Raw genomic sequence first — 17,006 nt, 5'->3', positions numbered from 1 at the left:
GGGGTAATATTATGTCCATATTATGTCCAACAGGAGTGAATTCAGAGCATGATAAACACTAGAGTACAATTTGACCCCTAACCCTCTATGTGACCCCTAACCCTCTATGTGACCCCCTAACCCACTGCAGGGCGTATGGTAGCGTACCTGGAAGTCGGCAGTGACAGAGCCTCCACAGACGTCTATGAGTTCCGTCATGTCGTAGTAGGCATCGAAGGTCCAGATGCAGCTCTTCAGGTTGAGGTGTTTATACAGCTGGATGCTCTTAGCCTCTCGGACACCGGGGTTGAACTGGTAGGGTCTGTCATAACCCGGACCCAGAGAGATACTGTCATACTGGACATCATCCAGGAAACCCGTCTCTGAAACACACATCAAACACACTTTTGTTAAAGGGAGGCTTTATATAATTTGGTGCACATCAGTGTGTGTGTGTGTGTGTGTGTGTGTGTGTGTGTGTGTGTGTGTGTGTGTGTGTGTGTGTGTGTGTGTGTGTGTGTGTGTGTGTGTGTGTGTGTGTGTGTGTGTGTGTGTGTGTGTGTGTGTGTGTGTGTGTGTGTGTGTGTGTGTGATCAAGTGTGTGTGATCAAGTGTGTGTACGCTTACCAGAGACCCCCTGCAGGTCTTTGAGAGTGACCAGGTTTGAACAGATGTGCTGTTGTCTGTAGATGGACTCCGACAGCAGGAAGTGCAGGTTGTGGAGGGGCATGCTGGACACTAGGGGCAGCATACCGTCCTGGTGGGGGATCTGCACCGAGATGTGGATACTGCAGAAGAAAAAGAAGATAACACAAGGTTAGTGTTCTAGAACTATTATATACCATATGTATGTGTTCTAGAACTATTATAGACCATATGTAGATGTTCTAGAACTATTATAGACCATATGTATGTGTTCTAGAACTATTATAGACCATATGTAGATGTTCTAGAACTATTATAGACCATATGTATGTGTTCTAGAACTATTATAGACCATATGTAGATGTTCTAGAACTATTATAGACCATATGTATGTGTTCTAGAACTATTATAGACCATATGTAGATGTTCTAGAACTATTATAGACCATATGTATGTGTTCTAGAACTATTATAGACCATATGTAGATGTTCTAGAACTATTATATACCATATGTATGTGTTCTAGAACTATTATAGACCATATGTAGATGTTCTAGAACTATTATAGACCATATGTATGTGTTCTAGAACTATTATAGACCATATGGAGGTGTTCTAGAACTATTATAGACCATATGGAGGTGTTCTACTATTATATACCATATGGAGGTGTTCTACTATTATATACCATATGGAGGTGTTCTACTATTATAGACCATATGTAGGTGTTCTAGAACTATTATATACCATATGGAGGTGTTCTACAACTATTACATACAACATGGAGGTGTTATAGAACTATTATATACCATATGGAGGTGTTCTATAACTATTATAGACCATATGGAGGTGTTCTAGAACTATTATAGACCATATGGAGGTGTTCTATAACTATTATATACCATATGGAGGTGTTCTAGATATATTATAGACCATATGGAGGTGTTATAGAACTATTATAGACCATATGGAGGTGTGCTACTATTATAGACCATATGGAGGTGTTATAGAACTATTATAGACCATATGGAGGTGTTATAGAACTATTATAGACCATATGGAGGTGTTCTACTATTATATACCATATGGAGGTGTTCTAGAACTATTATATACCATATGGAGGTGTTATAGAACTATTATATACCATATGGAGGTGTTCTATAACTATTACATACAACATGGAGGTGTTATAGAACTATTATATACCATATGGAGGTGTTCTAGAACTATTATATACCATATGGAGGTGTTATAGAACTATTATATACCATATGGAGGTGTTCTAGAACTATTATATACCATATGGAGGTGTTCTAGAACTGTTATATACCATATGGAGGTGTTCTAGAACTATTATATACCATATGGAGGTGTTCTAGAACTATTATATACCATATGGAGGTGTTCTAGAACTATTATAGACCACATGGAGGTGTTCTAGAACTATTATATACCATATGGAGGTGTTCTAGAACTATTATATACCATATGGAGGTGTTCTAGAACTATTATATACCATATGGAGGTGTTCTAGAACTATTATATACCATATGGAGGTGTTCTAGAACTATTATATACCATATGGAGGTGTTCTAGAACTATTATATACCATATGGAGGTGTTCTAGAACTATTATATACCATATGGAGGTGTTCTAGAACTATTATATACCATATGGAGGTGTTCTAGAACTATTATATACCATATGGAGGTGTTCTAGAACTATTATATACCATATGGAGGTGTTCTAGAACTATTATATACCATATGGAGGTGTTCTAGAACTATTATATACCATATGGAGGTGTTCTAGAACTATTATAGACCATATGGAGGTGTTCTAGAACTAGTATAGACCATATGGAGGTGTTCTAGAACTATTATATACCATATGGAGGTGTTCTAGAACTATTATATACCATATGGAGGTGTTCTAGAACTATTATAGACCACATGGAGGTGTTCTAGAACTATTATATACCATATGGAGGTGTTCTAGAACTATTATATACCATATGGATGTGTTCTAGAACTATTATATACCATATGGAGGTGTTCTAGAACTATTATATACCATATGGAGGTGTTATAGAACTATTATATACCATATGGAGGTGTTCTAGAACTATTATATACCATATGGAGGTGTTCTAGAACTATTATATACCATATGGAGGTGTTCTAGAACTATTATATACCATATGGAGGTGTTCTAGAAGTATTATATACCATATGGAGGTGTTCTAGAACTATTATATACCATATGGAGGTGTTCTACTATTATAGACCATATGGAGGAGGTTCTATAACTATTATATACCATATGGAGGTGTTCTAGAACTATTATAGACCACATGGAGGAGGTTCTAGAACGATTATATTCCATATGGAGGTGTTCTAGAACTATTATAGACCATATGGAGGTGTTCTAGAATGATTATAGACCATATGGAGGTGTTCTACTATTATAGACCATATGGAGGAGGTTCTATAACTATTATATACCATATGGAGGTGTTCTAGAACTATTATAGACCACATGGAGGTGTTCTAGTACGATTATATTCCATATGGAGGTGTTCTAGAACTATTATAGACCATATGGAGGTGTTCTATAACTATTACATACAACATGGAGGTGTTGTAGAACTATTATAGACTATATGGAGGTGTTCTAGAACTATTATATACCATATGGAGGTGTTCTAGAACTATTATATACCATATGGAGGTGTTCTAGAACTATTATAGACCACATGGAGGTGTTCTAGAACTATTATATATCATATGGAGGTGTTCTACAACTATTATAGACCATATGGAGGTGTTCTAGAACTATTATAGACCACATGGAGGAGGTTCTAGAACGATTATATTCCATATGGAGGTGTTCTAGAACTATTATAGACCACATGGAGGTGTTCTAGAACTATTATATACCATATGGAGGTGTTCTAGAACTATTATATACCATATGGAGGTGTTCTAGAACTATTATAGACCATATGGAGGTGTTCTAGAACTATTATAGACCATATGGAGGTGTTCTAGAACTATTATAGACCATATGGAGGTGTTCTAGAACTATTATATACCATATGGAGGTGTTCTAGAACTATTATATACCATATGGAGGTGTTCTAGAACTATTATATACCATATGGAGGTGTGAACTTATATACTAGAACTATTATATACCATATGGAGGTGTTCTAGAACTATTATATACCATATGGAGGTGTTCTAGAACTATTATATACCATATGGAGGTGTTCTAGAACTATTATATACCATATGGAGGTGTTCTAGAACTATTATATAGACCATATGGAGGTGTTCTAGAACTATTATATACCATATGGAGGTGTTCTAGAACTATTATATACCATATGGAGGTGTTCTAGAACTATTATATACCATATGGAGGTGTTCTAGAACTATTATATACCATATGGAGGTGTTCTAGAACTATTATATACCATATGGAGGTGTTCTAGAACTATTATATACCATATGGAGGTGTTCTAGAACTATTATATACCATATGGAGGTGTTCTAGAACTATTATATACCATATGGAGGTGTTATAGAACTATTATATACCATATGGAGGTGTTCTAGAACTATTATATACCATATGGAGGTGTTATAGAACTATTATATACCATATGGAGGTGTTCTAGAACTATTATATACCATATGGAGGTGTTCTAGAACTATTATATACCACCATATGGAGGTGTTCTAGAACTATTATATACCATATGGAGGTGTTCTAGAACTATTATATACCATATGGAGGTGTTCTAGAACTATTATATACCATATGGAGGTGTTCTAGAACTATTATATACCATATGGAGGTGTTATAGAACTATTATATACCATATGGAGGTGTTATAGAACTATTATATACCATATGGAGGTGTTATAGAACTATTATATACCATATGGAGGTGTTCTAGAACTATTATATACCATATGGAGGTGTTATAGAACTATTATATACCATATGGAGGTGTTCTAGAACTATTATATACCATATGGAGGTGTTCTAGAACTATTATATACCATATGGAGGTGTTCTAGAACTATTATATACCATATGGAGGTGTTATAGAACTATTATATACCATATGGAGGTTATAGAACTATTCTATGAGGTGTTCTAGAACTATTATAGACCATATGGAGGTGTTCTAGAACTATTATAGACCATATGGAGGAGGTTCTAGAACTATTATATTCCATATGGAGGTGTTCTAGAACTTCTAGAACATGGAGGAGGTTCTAGAACTATTATATTCCATATGGAGGTGTTCTAGAACTATTATAGACCATATGGAGGTGTTCTAGAATGATTATAGACCATATGGAGGTGTTCTACTATTATAGACCATATGGAGGAGGTTCTATAACTATTATATACCATATGGAGGTGTTCTAGAACTATTATAGACCACATGGAGGAGGTTCTAGAACGATTATATTCCATATGGAGGTGTTCTAGAACTATTATAGACCATATGGAGGTGTTCTAGAATGATTATAGACCATATGGAGGTGTTCTACTATTATAGACCATATGGAGGAGGTTCTATAACTATTATAGATCATATGGAGGTGTTCTAGAACTATTATATACCATATGGAGGTGTTCTAGAACTATTATATACCATATGGAGGTGTTCTAGAACTATTATATACCATATGGAGGTGTTCTAGAACTATTATAGACCACATGGAGGTGTTCTAGAACTATTATAGATCATATGGAGGTGTTCTACAACTATTATAGACCATATGGAGGTGTTCTACTATTATATACCATATGGAGGTGTTCTATAACTATTATAGACCATATGGAGGTGTTCTATAACTATTATAGACCATATGGAGGTGTTCTACAACTATTATAGACCATATGGAGGTGTTCTACTATTATATACCATATGGAGGTGTTCTACTATTATAGACCATATGGAGGTGTTCTAGAACTATTATATACCATATGGAGGTGTTCTAGAACTATTATATACCATATGGAGGTGTTCTAGAACTATTATAAACCACATGGAGGTGTTCTAGAACTATTATATACCATATGGAGGTGTTCTAGAACTATTATATACCATATGGAGGTGTTCTAGAACTATTATATACCATATGGAGGTGTTCTAGAACTATTATATACCATATGTTCTAGAACTATTATATACCATATGGAGGTGTTCTAGAACTATTATATACCATATGGAGGTGTTCTAGAACTATTATATACCATATGGAGGTGTTCTAGAACTTCTATATTATATACCATATGGAGAGTGTTCTAGAACTATTATATACCATATGGAGGTGTTCTAGAACTATTATATACCATATGGAGGTGTTCTAGAACTATTATATACCATATGGAGGTGTTCTAGAACTATTATATACCATATGGAGGTGTTCTAGAACTATTATATACCATATGGAGGTGTTCTAGAACTATTATATACCATATGGAGGTGTTCTAGAACTATTATATAGTCAGTATGGAGAGGTTCTAGAACTATTATATACCATATGGAGGTGTTCTAGAACTATTATATAGCATATGGAGGTGTTCTAGAACTATTATATACCATATGGAGGTGTTCTAGAACTATTATATACCATATGGAGGTGTTCTAGAACTATTATATACCATATGGAGGTGTTCTAGAACTATTATATACCATATGGAGGTGTTCTAGAACTATTATAGACCATATGGAACTATTATAGATCATATGTGTTCTACAACTATTATAGACCATATGGAGGTGTTCTACTATTATATACCATATGGAGGTGTTCTATAACTATTATAGACCATATGGAGGTGTTCTATAACTATTATAGACCATATGGAGGTGTTCTACAACTATTATAGACCATATGGAGGTGTTCTACAACTATTATAGACCATATGGAGGTGTTCTACTATTATATACCATATGGAGGTGTTCTAGAACTATTATATACCATATGGAGGTGTTCTAGAACTATTATATACCATATGGAGGTGTTATAGAACTATTATATACCATATGGAGGTGTTATAGAACTATTATATACCATATGGAGGTGTTCTAGAACTATTATAGACCATATGGAGGTGTTCTAGAACTATTATAGACCACATGGAGGAGGTTCTAGAACGATTATATTCCATATGGAGGTGTTCTAGAACTATTATAGACCACATGGAGGAGGTTCTAGAACTATTATATTCCATATGGAGGTGTTCTAGAACTATTATAGACCATATGGAGGTGTTCTAGAATGATTATAGACCATATGGAGGTGTTCTACTATTATAGACCATATGGAGGAGGTTCTATAACTATTATATACCATATGGAGGTGTTCTAGAACTATTATAGACCACATGGAGGAGGTTCTAGAACGATTATATTCCATATGGAGGTGTTCTAGAACTATTATAGACCATATGGAGGTGTTCTAGAATGATTATAGACCATATGGAGGTGTTCTACTATTATAGACCATATGGAGGAGGTTCTATAACTATTATATACCATATGGAGGTGTTCTAGAACTATTATAGACCACATGGAGGTGTTCTAGTACGATTATATTCCATATGGAGGTGTTCTAGAACTATTATATACCATATGGAGGTGTTCTAGAACTATTATAGACCACATGGAGGTGTTCTAGAACTATTATAGATCATATGGAGGTGTTCTACAACTATTATAGACCATATGGAGGTGTTCTACTATTATATACCATATGGAGGTGTTCTATAACTATTATAGACCATATGGAGGTGTTCTATAACTATTATAGACCATATGGAGGTGTTCTACAACTATTATAGACCATATGGAGGTGTTCTACTATTATATACCATATGGAGGTGTTCTACTATTATAGACCATATGGAGGTGTTCTAGAACTATTATATACCATATGGAGGTGTTCTAGAACTATTATATACCATATGGAGGTGTTCTAGAACTATTATAAACCACATGGAGGTGTTCTAGAACTATTATATACCATATGGAGGTGTTCTAGAACTATTATATACCATATGGAGGTGTTCTAGAACTATTATATACCATATGGAGAGGTTCTAGAACTATTATATACCATATGGAGGTGTTCTAGAACTATTATATACCATATGGAGGTGTTCTAGAACTATTATATACCATATGGAGGTGTTCTAGAACTATTATATACCATATGGAGAGGTTCTAGAACTATTATATACCATATGGAGGTGTTCTAGAACTATTATATACCATATGGAGGTGTTCTAGAACTATTATATACCATATGGAGAGTTCTAGAACTATTATATACCATATGGAGGTGTTCTAGAACTATTATATACCATATGGAGGTGTTCTAGAACTATTATATACCATATGGAGGTGTTCTAGAACTATTATATACCATATGGAGGTGTTCTAGAACTATTATATACCATATGGAGGTGTTCTAGAACTATTATATACCATATGGAGGTGTTCTAGAACTATTATATACCATATGGAGGTGTTCTAGAACTATTATATACCATATGGAGGTGTTCTAGAACTATTATAGACCACATGGAGGTGTTCTAGAACTATTATAGATCATATGGAGGTGTTCTACAACTATTATAGACCATATGGAGGTGTTCTACTATTATATACCATATGGAGGTGTTCTATAACTATTATAGACCATATGGAGGTGTTCTATAACTATTATAGACCATATGGAGGTGTTCTACAACTATTATAGACCATATGGAGGTGTTCTACTATTATATACCATATGGAGGTGTTCTAGAACTATTATATACCATATGGAGGTGTTCTAGAACTATTATATACCATATGGAGGTGTTCTAGAACTATTATAAACCACATGGAGGTGTTCTAGAACTATTATATACCATATGGAGGTGTTCTAGAACTATTATATACCATATGGAGAGGTTCTAGAACTATTATAGACCATATGGAGGTGTTCTAGAACTATTATATACCATATTTAGATATGTTTGTGTTTTGTGAGCTCATCGGTTGGGTAGCTTCTTGTGTTGTGGTATGTTTGGCTGCATGACTGTTTGTGTGTTTGCACACCTGCTCATTGTGTTTGTGTGTGAATGACTCCCTGCTCACCGGTTGGGGTGCTCCTTGTGTTTAACATCCAGATACTTCAGACTGGCGATGAACGACTGGGCCTGGAACCCCCGGGCTGTTCCCGTGGTAACAGGGGTGTGGCATATGGAACCCTCGGTGCCGATGGTTGCTATGTTACTCCTCAGGGGTGTTCCAAGATGGCCGGACTTGTCCCGGGCCTGGGCCACACAGCGCACATGGAACCTCCGAGAGAAATAGATACTGTCCAGGACCTGTGGAGCAAATGCAGTCAATCAATCAGTCAGTCAATCAATCAATCAATCAGTCAATCAGTCAGCCAGTCAGTCAGTCAGTCAGTCAGCCAGTCAATGAATCAGTCAATCAATCAATCAATCAATCAGTCAATGAATTAGTCAAAAAGCCAGTCAGTCAGTCAGTCAGCCAGTCAATGAATCAGTCAATCAATCAATCAATCAGTCAATCAATTAGTCAAAAAGTCAGTCAATCAATCAGTCAGTCAGTCAATCAATTAGTCAAAAAGTCAGTCAGTCAATCAATCAATCAGTCAATCAATTAGTCAAAAAGTCAGTCAATCAATCAGTCAGTCAGTCAATCAATTAGTCAGTCAGTCAGTCAGTCAATCAGTCAAAAAGTCAGTCAGTCAATCAGTCAGCCAGTCAATGAATCAGTCAGTCAGCCAGTCAATCAATCAGTCAGTCAACCAGTCAGTCAATCAATCCATCAGCCAGTCAGTCAATCAGTCAGCCAGTTAGTCAGTCAATCAATCAGTCAGTCAACCAGTCAATCAATCAGTCAGCTAGTCAGTCAGTCAATCAACAAGTCAATCAATCAGTCAATCAATCAATCAATCAATCAGTCAACCAGTCAATCAGTCAGCCAGTCAATCAGTCAGTCAGTCAATCAATCAGTCAGCCAGTCAATCAGTCAGCCAGTTAGTCAGTCAATCAATCAGTCAGTCAACCAGTCAATCAATCAGTCAGCTAGTCAGTCAGTCAATCAACAAGTCAATCAATCAGTCAATCAATCAATCAGTCAGCCAGTCAGTCAGCACACAGACACACACAAACACACAGACTACAACAGAACATTCTCCTATATATCACCACCACTAGTGACTGATTCTACACTCTTAGAAAGAAAAGGTGCTAAGTACAACCATAACGGGTTCTTTGGTTTGTCCCCATAGGGGAACCCTTTTTGGTGCTTCATAGAATCCTCAGTAAATGGTTCGACATAGAACCATTTTGTCATCTAAAGGTTCTTCCTAGAACCCTCTATGAACGGTTCCACCAGCCTTATTAGCCTTTAAAATGTAACTTTTTCTGACTATCCTAGACTATGAGTGTAAAAAGCATTAAGGACACCTTCCTAATATTGAGTTGCCTAGCCCATTCACCCTCTGAATGGCACACATACACAATCCATGTTTCAATTGTCTCAAGGCTTAAACATACTTCTTTAACCTGTCTCCTCCCTTTCATCTACACTGATTGAAGTGGACCTTTTATGCTCGCTTGGAGACAAGCAACACTGAAGCATGCATGAGAGCACCAACTGTTCTGGACGACTGTGTGATCATGCTCTCCATTAGAGCATGATAAACAACAGGTCAAGATTCACAAGGCCGCAGGGCCAGACAGATTACCAGGACGTGTACTTATTGCATGCGTGGACCAACTGGCAAGTGTCTTCACTGACATTTTTAACCTCTCCCCGACCGAGTCTTTAATACCTACATGTTTCAAGCAGATCACCATAGTCCCTGTGCCCAAGAAAGAGAAGGTGGCCTGCCTAAATGACTACATCCCCGTAGCCATGAAGTGCTTTGAAAGGCTGGTCATGGCTCACATCAACACCATCATCCCGGAAACCCTAGACCCACTCCAATTCGCAAACCACCCCAACAGATGCACAGATGATGCAATCTCAATCACACTCCACACTTCTGTTTCCCACCTAGACAAGAGGAACACCTATGTGAGAATGCAATTCATTGACTACAGCTCAGCGTTCAACACCATAGTGCCCTCCACACTCATCACTAAGCTATGGACCCTGGGACTAAACACCTCCCTCTGCAACTGGATCCTGGACTTCCTGACAGCCTGCCCCCAGGTGGTAAGGGTAGGTAACAACAAATCTGCCACGTTGATCCTAAATACGGGGGCCCCTCAGGGGTGCGTGCTTAGTCCCTGTACTCCCTGTTCATCCACGACTGTGTCTCCAAGCACGACTCCAACACCATCATTAAGTTTGCTGATGACACAACAGTGGTAGGCTTGATCACCGACAACGATAAGACAGACTATAGGTAGGAGATCAGAGATCTGGCAGTGTATTGCCAGGACAACAACCTCTCCCTCAACGTCAGCAAGACAAAGGAGCTGATCCTGGAACACAGGAAAAGGAAGGGCCAAACACGCCCTCATTAACATTGACGGGGCTGAAGTGGAGCAGGTCTAGAGTTCCAAGTACCTTGGTGTCCACATCACCAACAAACTATCATTGTCCAAACACACCAAGACTCTCAGGTGACTGAAAAGATTTGGCATGGGTCCCCCAGATCCTCAAAAAGTTCAACAGCTGCACCATCGAGAGCACCGGTTGCATCACCGCCTGGTACGGCAACTGCTCGGGAATCCGACCGTAAGGCGCTACAGAGGGAAGTGCGTACAGCCGAGTAAGTCACTGGGGCCAATCTTCCTGTCATCCAGGACCTCTATACACTATGCAGTGTCAGAGGAAGGCCCCAAAAATTGTCAAAGACTCCAGTCATCCAAGTCTTAGACTGTTCTCTCTACTACGGAAAGCTGTACCGGAGTGCCACGTTTAGTTCCAAAAGGCTCATTGACAGCTTCTATTCCCAAGCCATAAGACTGCTGAACAACTAATCAAATAGCCACCTGGACTATTTACACTGCTGCTACTCTCTGTTTATTATCTATGCATAGTCACTTTACCCCTACCTACATGTACAAATAACCTGAACTAACCCCTACCCCCGCACATTGACTCGGTACTGGTAACCCCTATATATAGCCTCATTTTATATATATATTTTTTTTACTTTAGTTAATTTAGTAAATATTTTCTTAATTCCATTTCTTGAACTGCATTGTTGGTTAAGGGCTTGGTAAGTAAGCATTTCATGGTAAGGTCTACTACACCTGTTGTATTCATCATTTCACTGTCTAGACTGTCAAGGTCTACTACACCTCAAATCAAATCAAGTGTTATTTGTCACATACACATGGTTAGCAGATGTTAATGCGAGTCTACTACACCTGTTGTATTCAGCATTTCAGTATAAGGTCTACTACACCTGTTGTATTCAGCATTTCACTGTAAGGTCTACTACACCTGTTGTATTCAGCATTTCATGGTAAGGTCTACTACACCTGTTGTATTCAGCATTTCACGGTAAGGTCTACTACACCTGTTGTATTCAGCATTTCACTGTGAGGTCTACTACACCTGTTGTATTCAGCATTTCACTGTAAGGTCTACTACACCTGTTGTATTCAGCATTTCACTGTAAGGTCTACTACACCTGTTATATTCAGCATTTCATGGTAAGGTCTACTACACCTATTGTATTTGGCGCATGTGACAAATAAAAATGGATTTGATTAAATTTGACAGCAACTCACATGATTTGAAAGTAATGCGTAATTCCTATTGGAATACAGCCAGAGAGTAAGCCACAATTGGAACTTTTAATAACCCACCTGTATGACTGCCAGGGTAGGGAAGACTTATCAATGAGACTGCCTCAACCATCTACACTGGAAAAGACATCTCAGGGTGCAATAAATCAAATAAATCAAATATTAGACATACATTTAGACAAATGGATGTCTTTGTGTAGCATAACCTTAATCAACCAGTCAATGTACATATTAATGTACATATTAAAACAAACAATTCTGAAAATCAACCAGCAATAGAGCATGCTGGGAAATATGATAATGATGGGTGTAGTTTTGAGTGTTTTTACACAACACAGGGTAAAAATGTCACAATCAAACTCAACTCTGGTTATTAACATCAACACTGGGGTCAATGTTACACCATTGAGTGTTATTAACTACTAAATCAACACTATAAATGTTACACAGAAATATCTAGGTAAAACTAGCCAATTTACAGTGTACCATACAATATACTGCTGGTTCACTCATACTCCCTTCTATTCTCGTGCTCTCTTCTCAATAAAATCCCAGAAAAGATGCATTTGAAAGAGATAATGGTAAAGAGATCAACTATGTCAGTACTGTATGTTTAATTATTATTACGGGGATACCAGATACGTGCATAAATATTCCCATATATCTACAGTTTAAAATATTATCCCACTTATCTTTTAAAACATATCATGTTCCTCATGTTGATGGTAAAGTTCAAACATTGAGGTAAACACCAAAGCCCAGACACTATTTCAAAGAAAGCAAAGATACTACAATGAAAAAGCTTATTCAGATTCAACCTTTCGTACAAAAACGGTTCTTAGGTTGTCAAAGTTTCTCGGTAGAACCCTTCGCCTTACAAAGAACCCTTGTCTTCCAAAAACGGTTCTTAGGTTGTCAAAGTTTCTAGGTAGAACCCTTCGCCTGACAAAGAACCCTTGCCTTCCAAAAAACGGTTCTTCAGATACTATTACTACTATTATGACTGTTACTCAACTACTCACCATATGGTTAACACCAGTGTATGGTGTGGTATCAGTGACGGTCTCGAAAGGTGACCTGGCCCCGCTGGTGTCTGTAGGGGCAGCCACCTCCCAGGAGAAGTGAACAGAGGTCTGGTTGATGCCTGCCTCGTCGCAGCGCTCCCTCATCACAGAGTATTTGGAGTAGTGCGGGTCACAGGGCGTCACACACACCAAGGGGTAGCCAGGAGCAGGCTGCTTCTTACTGCCCTCCTTAGACACCTCAGCCACATTGTCATAGTCTGACAGAGATACCACCTGGGAGAGGGAGGGAGGGAGGGAGGGAGGGAGGGGGAGGGAGGGGGGGGAGGGAGGGAGGGAAGGAGGGAAGGAGGGAAGGAGGGAAGGAGGGAAGGAGGGAGGGTGTTGGAGTCAGTCTAATTGATTGGGGTCAATTCCTAATTTTTATTCAAGACTGATAACAGAAGAAATGTATTAAAGGTAGGCTATAGGCCAGAGAAGATACTGTAAGAATCTATGGCTACAATCTTTGAGGGAAAGTTTAAAGTTTATGTTTTCTTGTCTTGGCTCTTTTTCTGGCAAGTTCTGAAAATATTAATTTTATAAAAATGACATTATAATTCAGATTGAATTGAGTAATGCTCCTTACGATGGGCGTGGCCGGGAGAATGAGACTCCCTGCTGCTTCCTGGTCCAGGATGGTGACTGTTGCCGTGGTGATCTCTCCAAGCACCGCCTCCACCGGATCGTCAGGACCGAGGACCAATGAGAAGGACTCGTGCCACTCCCTGTCCTCATTGGACAGAATCTCCACTTTGAACAGGATGTGGTCCATGCCTTCATAGAAAGACCAGAAAAAGTAAAGTCAACATTTCCTTACGCTGCATCGTTCACATGTCATGTAAAATACATTCAATAATGTAAAAATGTATTACATTTCCTGTCAAAATCCCTCTGAAACGGGTGAAAACAAATACACAGGACCCAGTCTGAGCAATCACACTAAAGGGAATGTGATTGGCTATGAGGTTCTTAGAGCCAGATATACTATACTACCCATAATGCTCCTCCTCATTAAGTCTTACTGACCAGGGGTGAATTTGAGGACCCTGCTCTTGGGGTTGTAGTCCACTCCGGACTGGGCTGATCCGTCCCGGGTGCTGCAACGGACCTTGGAGGTGCGGTCCTGGTCTCCTGTCCTGACCACCTTGATGTTAAGCACCTCGATGCCGTCTGGCCCGGGGGGCTCCCTCACCTGGTACGACGTCTGCTCAAACTCTATGGTGGGGGCTGGGGAAATTGAACATGCAATGCAATATTTTTTTTTTTACATTGACTGAGATTTTTTTGTCTATGTAAAAGTATGCCTTGTGTTTCTGTTTGTAATGTCGTACATTGCCGTTATCTTAAGGAATGTAGCACAAAGTCAGTGTTCTCTATACAAAGTCAGTGTTCTCTATACAAAGTCAGTGTTCTCCATACAAAGTCAGTGTTCTCAATAGAAAGTCAGTGTTCTCAATAGAAAGTCAGTGTTCTCAATAGAAAGTCAGTGTTCTCTATACAAAGTCAGTGTTCTCTATACAAAGTCAGTGTTCTCTATACAAAGTCAGTGTTCTCTATACAAAGTCAGTGTTCTCAATACAAAGTCAGTGTTCTCAATACAAAGTCAGTGTTCTCTATACAAAGTCAGTGTTCTCTATACAAAGTCAGTGTTCTGTTCTCTATACAAAGTCAGTGTTCTGTTCTCTATACAAAGTCAGTGTTCTGTTCTCTATACAAAGTCAGTGTTCTGTTCTCTATACAAAGTCAGTGTTCTGTTCTCTATACAAAGTCAGTGTTCTGTTCTCTATACAAAGTCAGTGTTCTGTTCTCAATACAAAGTCAGTGTTCTGTTCTCTATACAAAGTCAGTGTTCTGTTCTCTATACAAAGTCAGTGTTCTGTTCTCTATACAAAGTCAGTGTTCTCTATACAAAGTCAGTGTTCTCTATACAAAGTCAGTGTTCTCAATACAAAGTCAGTGTTCTCAATACAAAGTCAGTGTTCTCAATACAAAGTCAGTGTTCTCAATACAAAGTCAGTGTTCTCAATACAAAGTCAGTGTTCTCTATACAAAGTCAGTGTTCTCAATACAAAGTCAGTGTTCTCTATACAAAGTCAGTGTTCTGTTCTCTATACAAAGTCAGTGTTCTCAATACAAAGTCAGTGTTCTCAATACAAAGTCAGTGTTCTCTAATACAAAGTCAGTGTTCTCAATACAAAGTCAGTGTTCTCAATACAAAGTCAGTGTTCTCAATACAAAGTCAGTGTTCTCAATACAAAGTCAGTGTTCTCAATACAAAGTCAGTGTTCTCAATACAAAGTCAGTGTTCTGTTCTCTATACAAAGTCAGTGTTCTCTATACAAAGTCAGTGTTCTGTTCTATACAAAGTCAGTGTTCTCAATACAAAGTCAGTGTTCTCAGTGTTCTCAATACAAAGTCAGTGTTCTCAATACAAAGTCAGTGTTCTCAATACAAAGTCAGTGTTCTCAATACAAAGTCAGTGTTCTCAATCACAAAGTCAGTGTTCTCATACACAAAGTCAGTGTTCTCAATACAAAGTCAGTGTTCTCAATACAAAGTCAGTGTTCTCAATACAAAGTCAGTGTTCTCAATACAAAGTCAGTGTTCTCAATACAAAGTCAGTGTTCTCAATACAAAGTCAGTGTTCTCAATACAAAGTCAGTGTTCTCAATACAAAGTCAGTGTTCTCTATACAAAGTCAGTGTTCTCAATACAAAGTCAGTGTTCTCAATACAAAGTCAGTGTTCTGTTCTCTATACAAAGTCAGTGTTCTCAATACAAAGTCAGTGTTCTCAATACAAAGTCAGTGTTCTGTTCTCTATACAAAGTCAGTGTTCTCAATACAAAGTCAGTGTTCTCAATACAAAGTCAGTGTTCTCTATACAAAGTCAGTGTTCTCAATACAAAGTCAGTGTTCTGTTCTCAATACAAAGTCAGTGTTCTCAATACAAAGTCAGTGTTCTCAATACAAAGTCAGTGTTCTCAATACAAAGTCAGTGTTCTCAATACAAAGTCAGTGTTCTCAATACAAAGTCAGTGTTCTCTATACAAAGTCAGTGTTCTCAATACAAAGTCAGTGTTCTGTTCTCTATACAAAGTCAGTGTTCTCAATACAAAGTCAGTGTTCTCAATACAAAGTCAGTGTTCTGTTCTCTATACAAAGTCAGTGTTCTCAATACAAAGTCAGTGTTCTCAATACAAAGTCAGTGTTCTCAATACAAAGTCAGTGTTCTCAATACAAAGTCAGTGTTCTCTATACAAAGTCAGTGTTCTCAATACAAAGTCAGTGTTCTCAATACAAAGTCAGTGTTCTCAATACAAAGTCAGTGTTCTCAATACAAAGTCAGTGTTCTCAATACAAAGTCAGTGTTCTCAATACAAAGTCAGTGTTCTCTATACAAAGTCAGTGTTCTCTATACAAAGTCAGTGTTCTCAATACAAAGTCAGTGTTCTCAATACAAAGTCAGTGTTCTCAATACAAAGTCAGTGTTC

The 17,006-nt window shown here is 37.9% G+C and overlaps 1 protein-coding gene across 1 annotated transcript in view; it reads right to left on the bottom strand.

Annotated features, from left to right (window-relative positions):
* LOC124036646 (extracellular matrix organizing protein FRAS1-like) overlaps window positions 1–17,006 on the bottom strand; it is a 142,273-nt gene that overhangs the window by 6,243 nt on the left and 119,024 nt on the right. The window contains exons 34-39 of the mRNA XM_046351469.1: window positions 14,541–14,741; window positions 14,101–14,288; window positions 13,473–13,748; window positions 8,801–9,033; window positions 607–767; window positions 148–362 (exon numbers count right to left, since the gene is read on the bottom strand). Of these exons, the coding sequence (XP_046207425.1) occupies window positions 148–362; window positions 607–767; window positions 8,801–9,033; window positions 13,473–13,748; window positions 14,101–14,288; window positions 14,541–14,741 (1,274 nt within the window). The remainder of the gene's footprint in view (window positions 1–147; window positions 363–606; window positions 768–8,800; window positions 9,034–13,472; window positions 13,749–14,100; window positions 14,289–14,540; window positions 14,742–17,006) is intronic.

This window comes from Oncorhynchus gorbuscha, linkage group LG05, assembly GCF_021184085.1.
Source record: "Oncorhynchus gorbuscha isolate QuinsamMale2020 ecotype Even-year linkage group LG05, OgorEven_v1.0, whole genome shotgun sequence".
NCBI lineage: Eukaryota > Metazoa > Chordata > Actinopteri > Salmoniformes > Salmonidae > Oncorhynchus > Oncorhynchus gorbuscha.
This window is presented reverse-complemented; position numbering and strand designations above follow the sequence as displayed.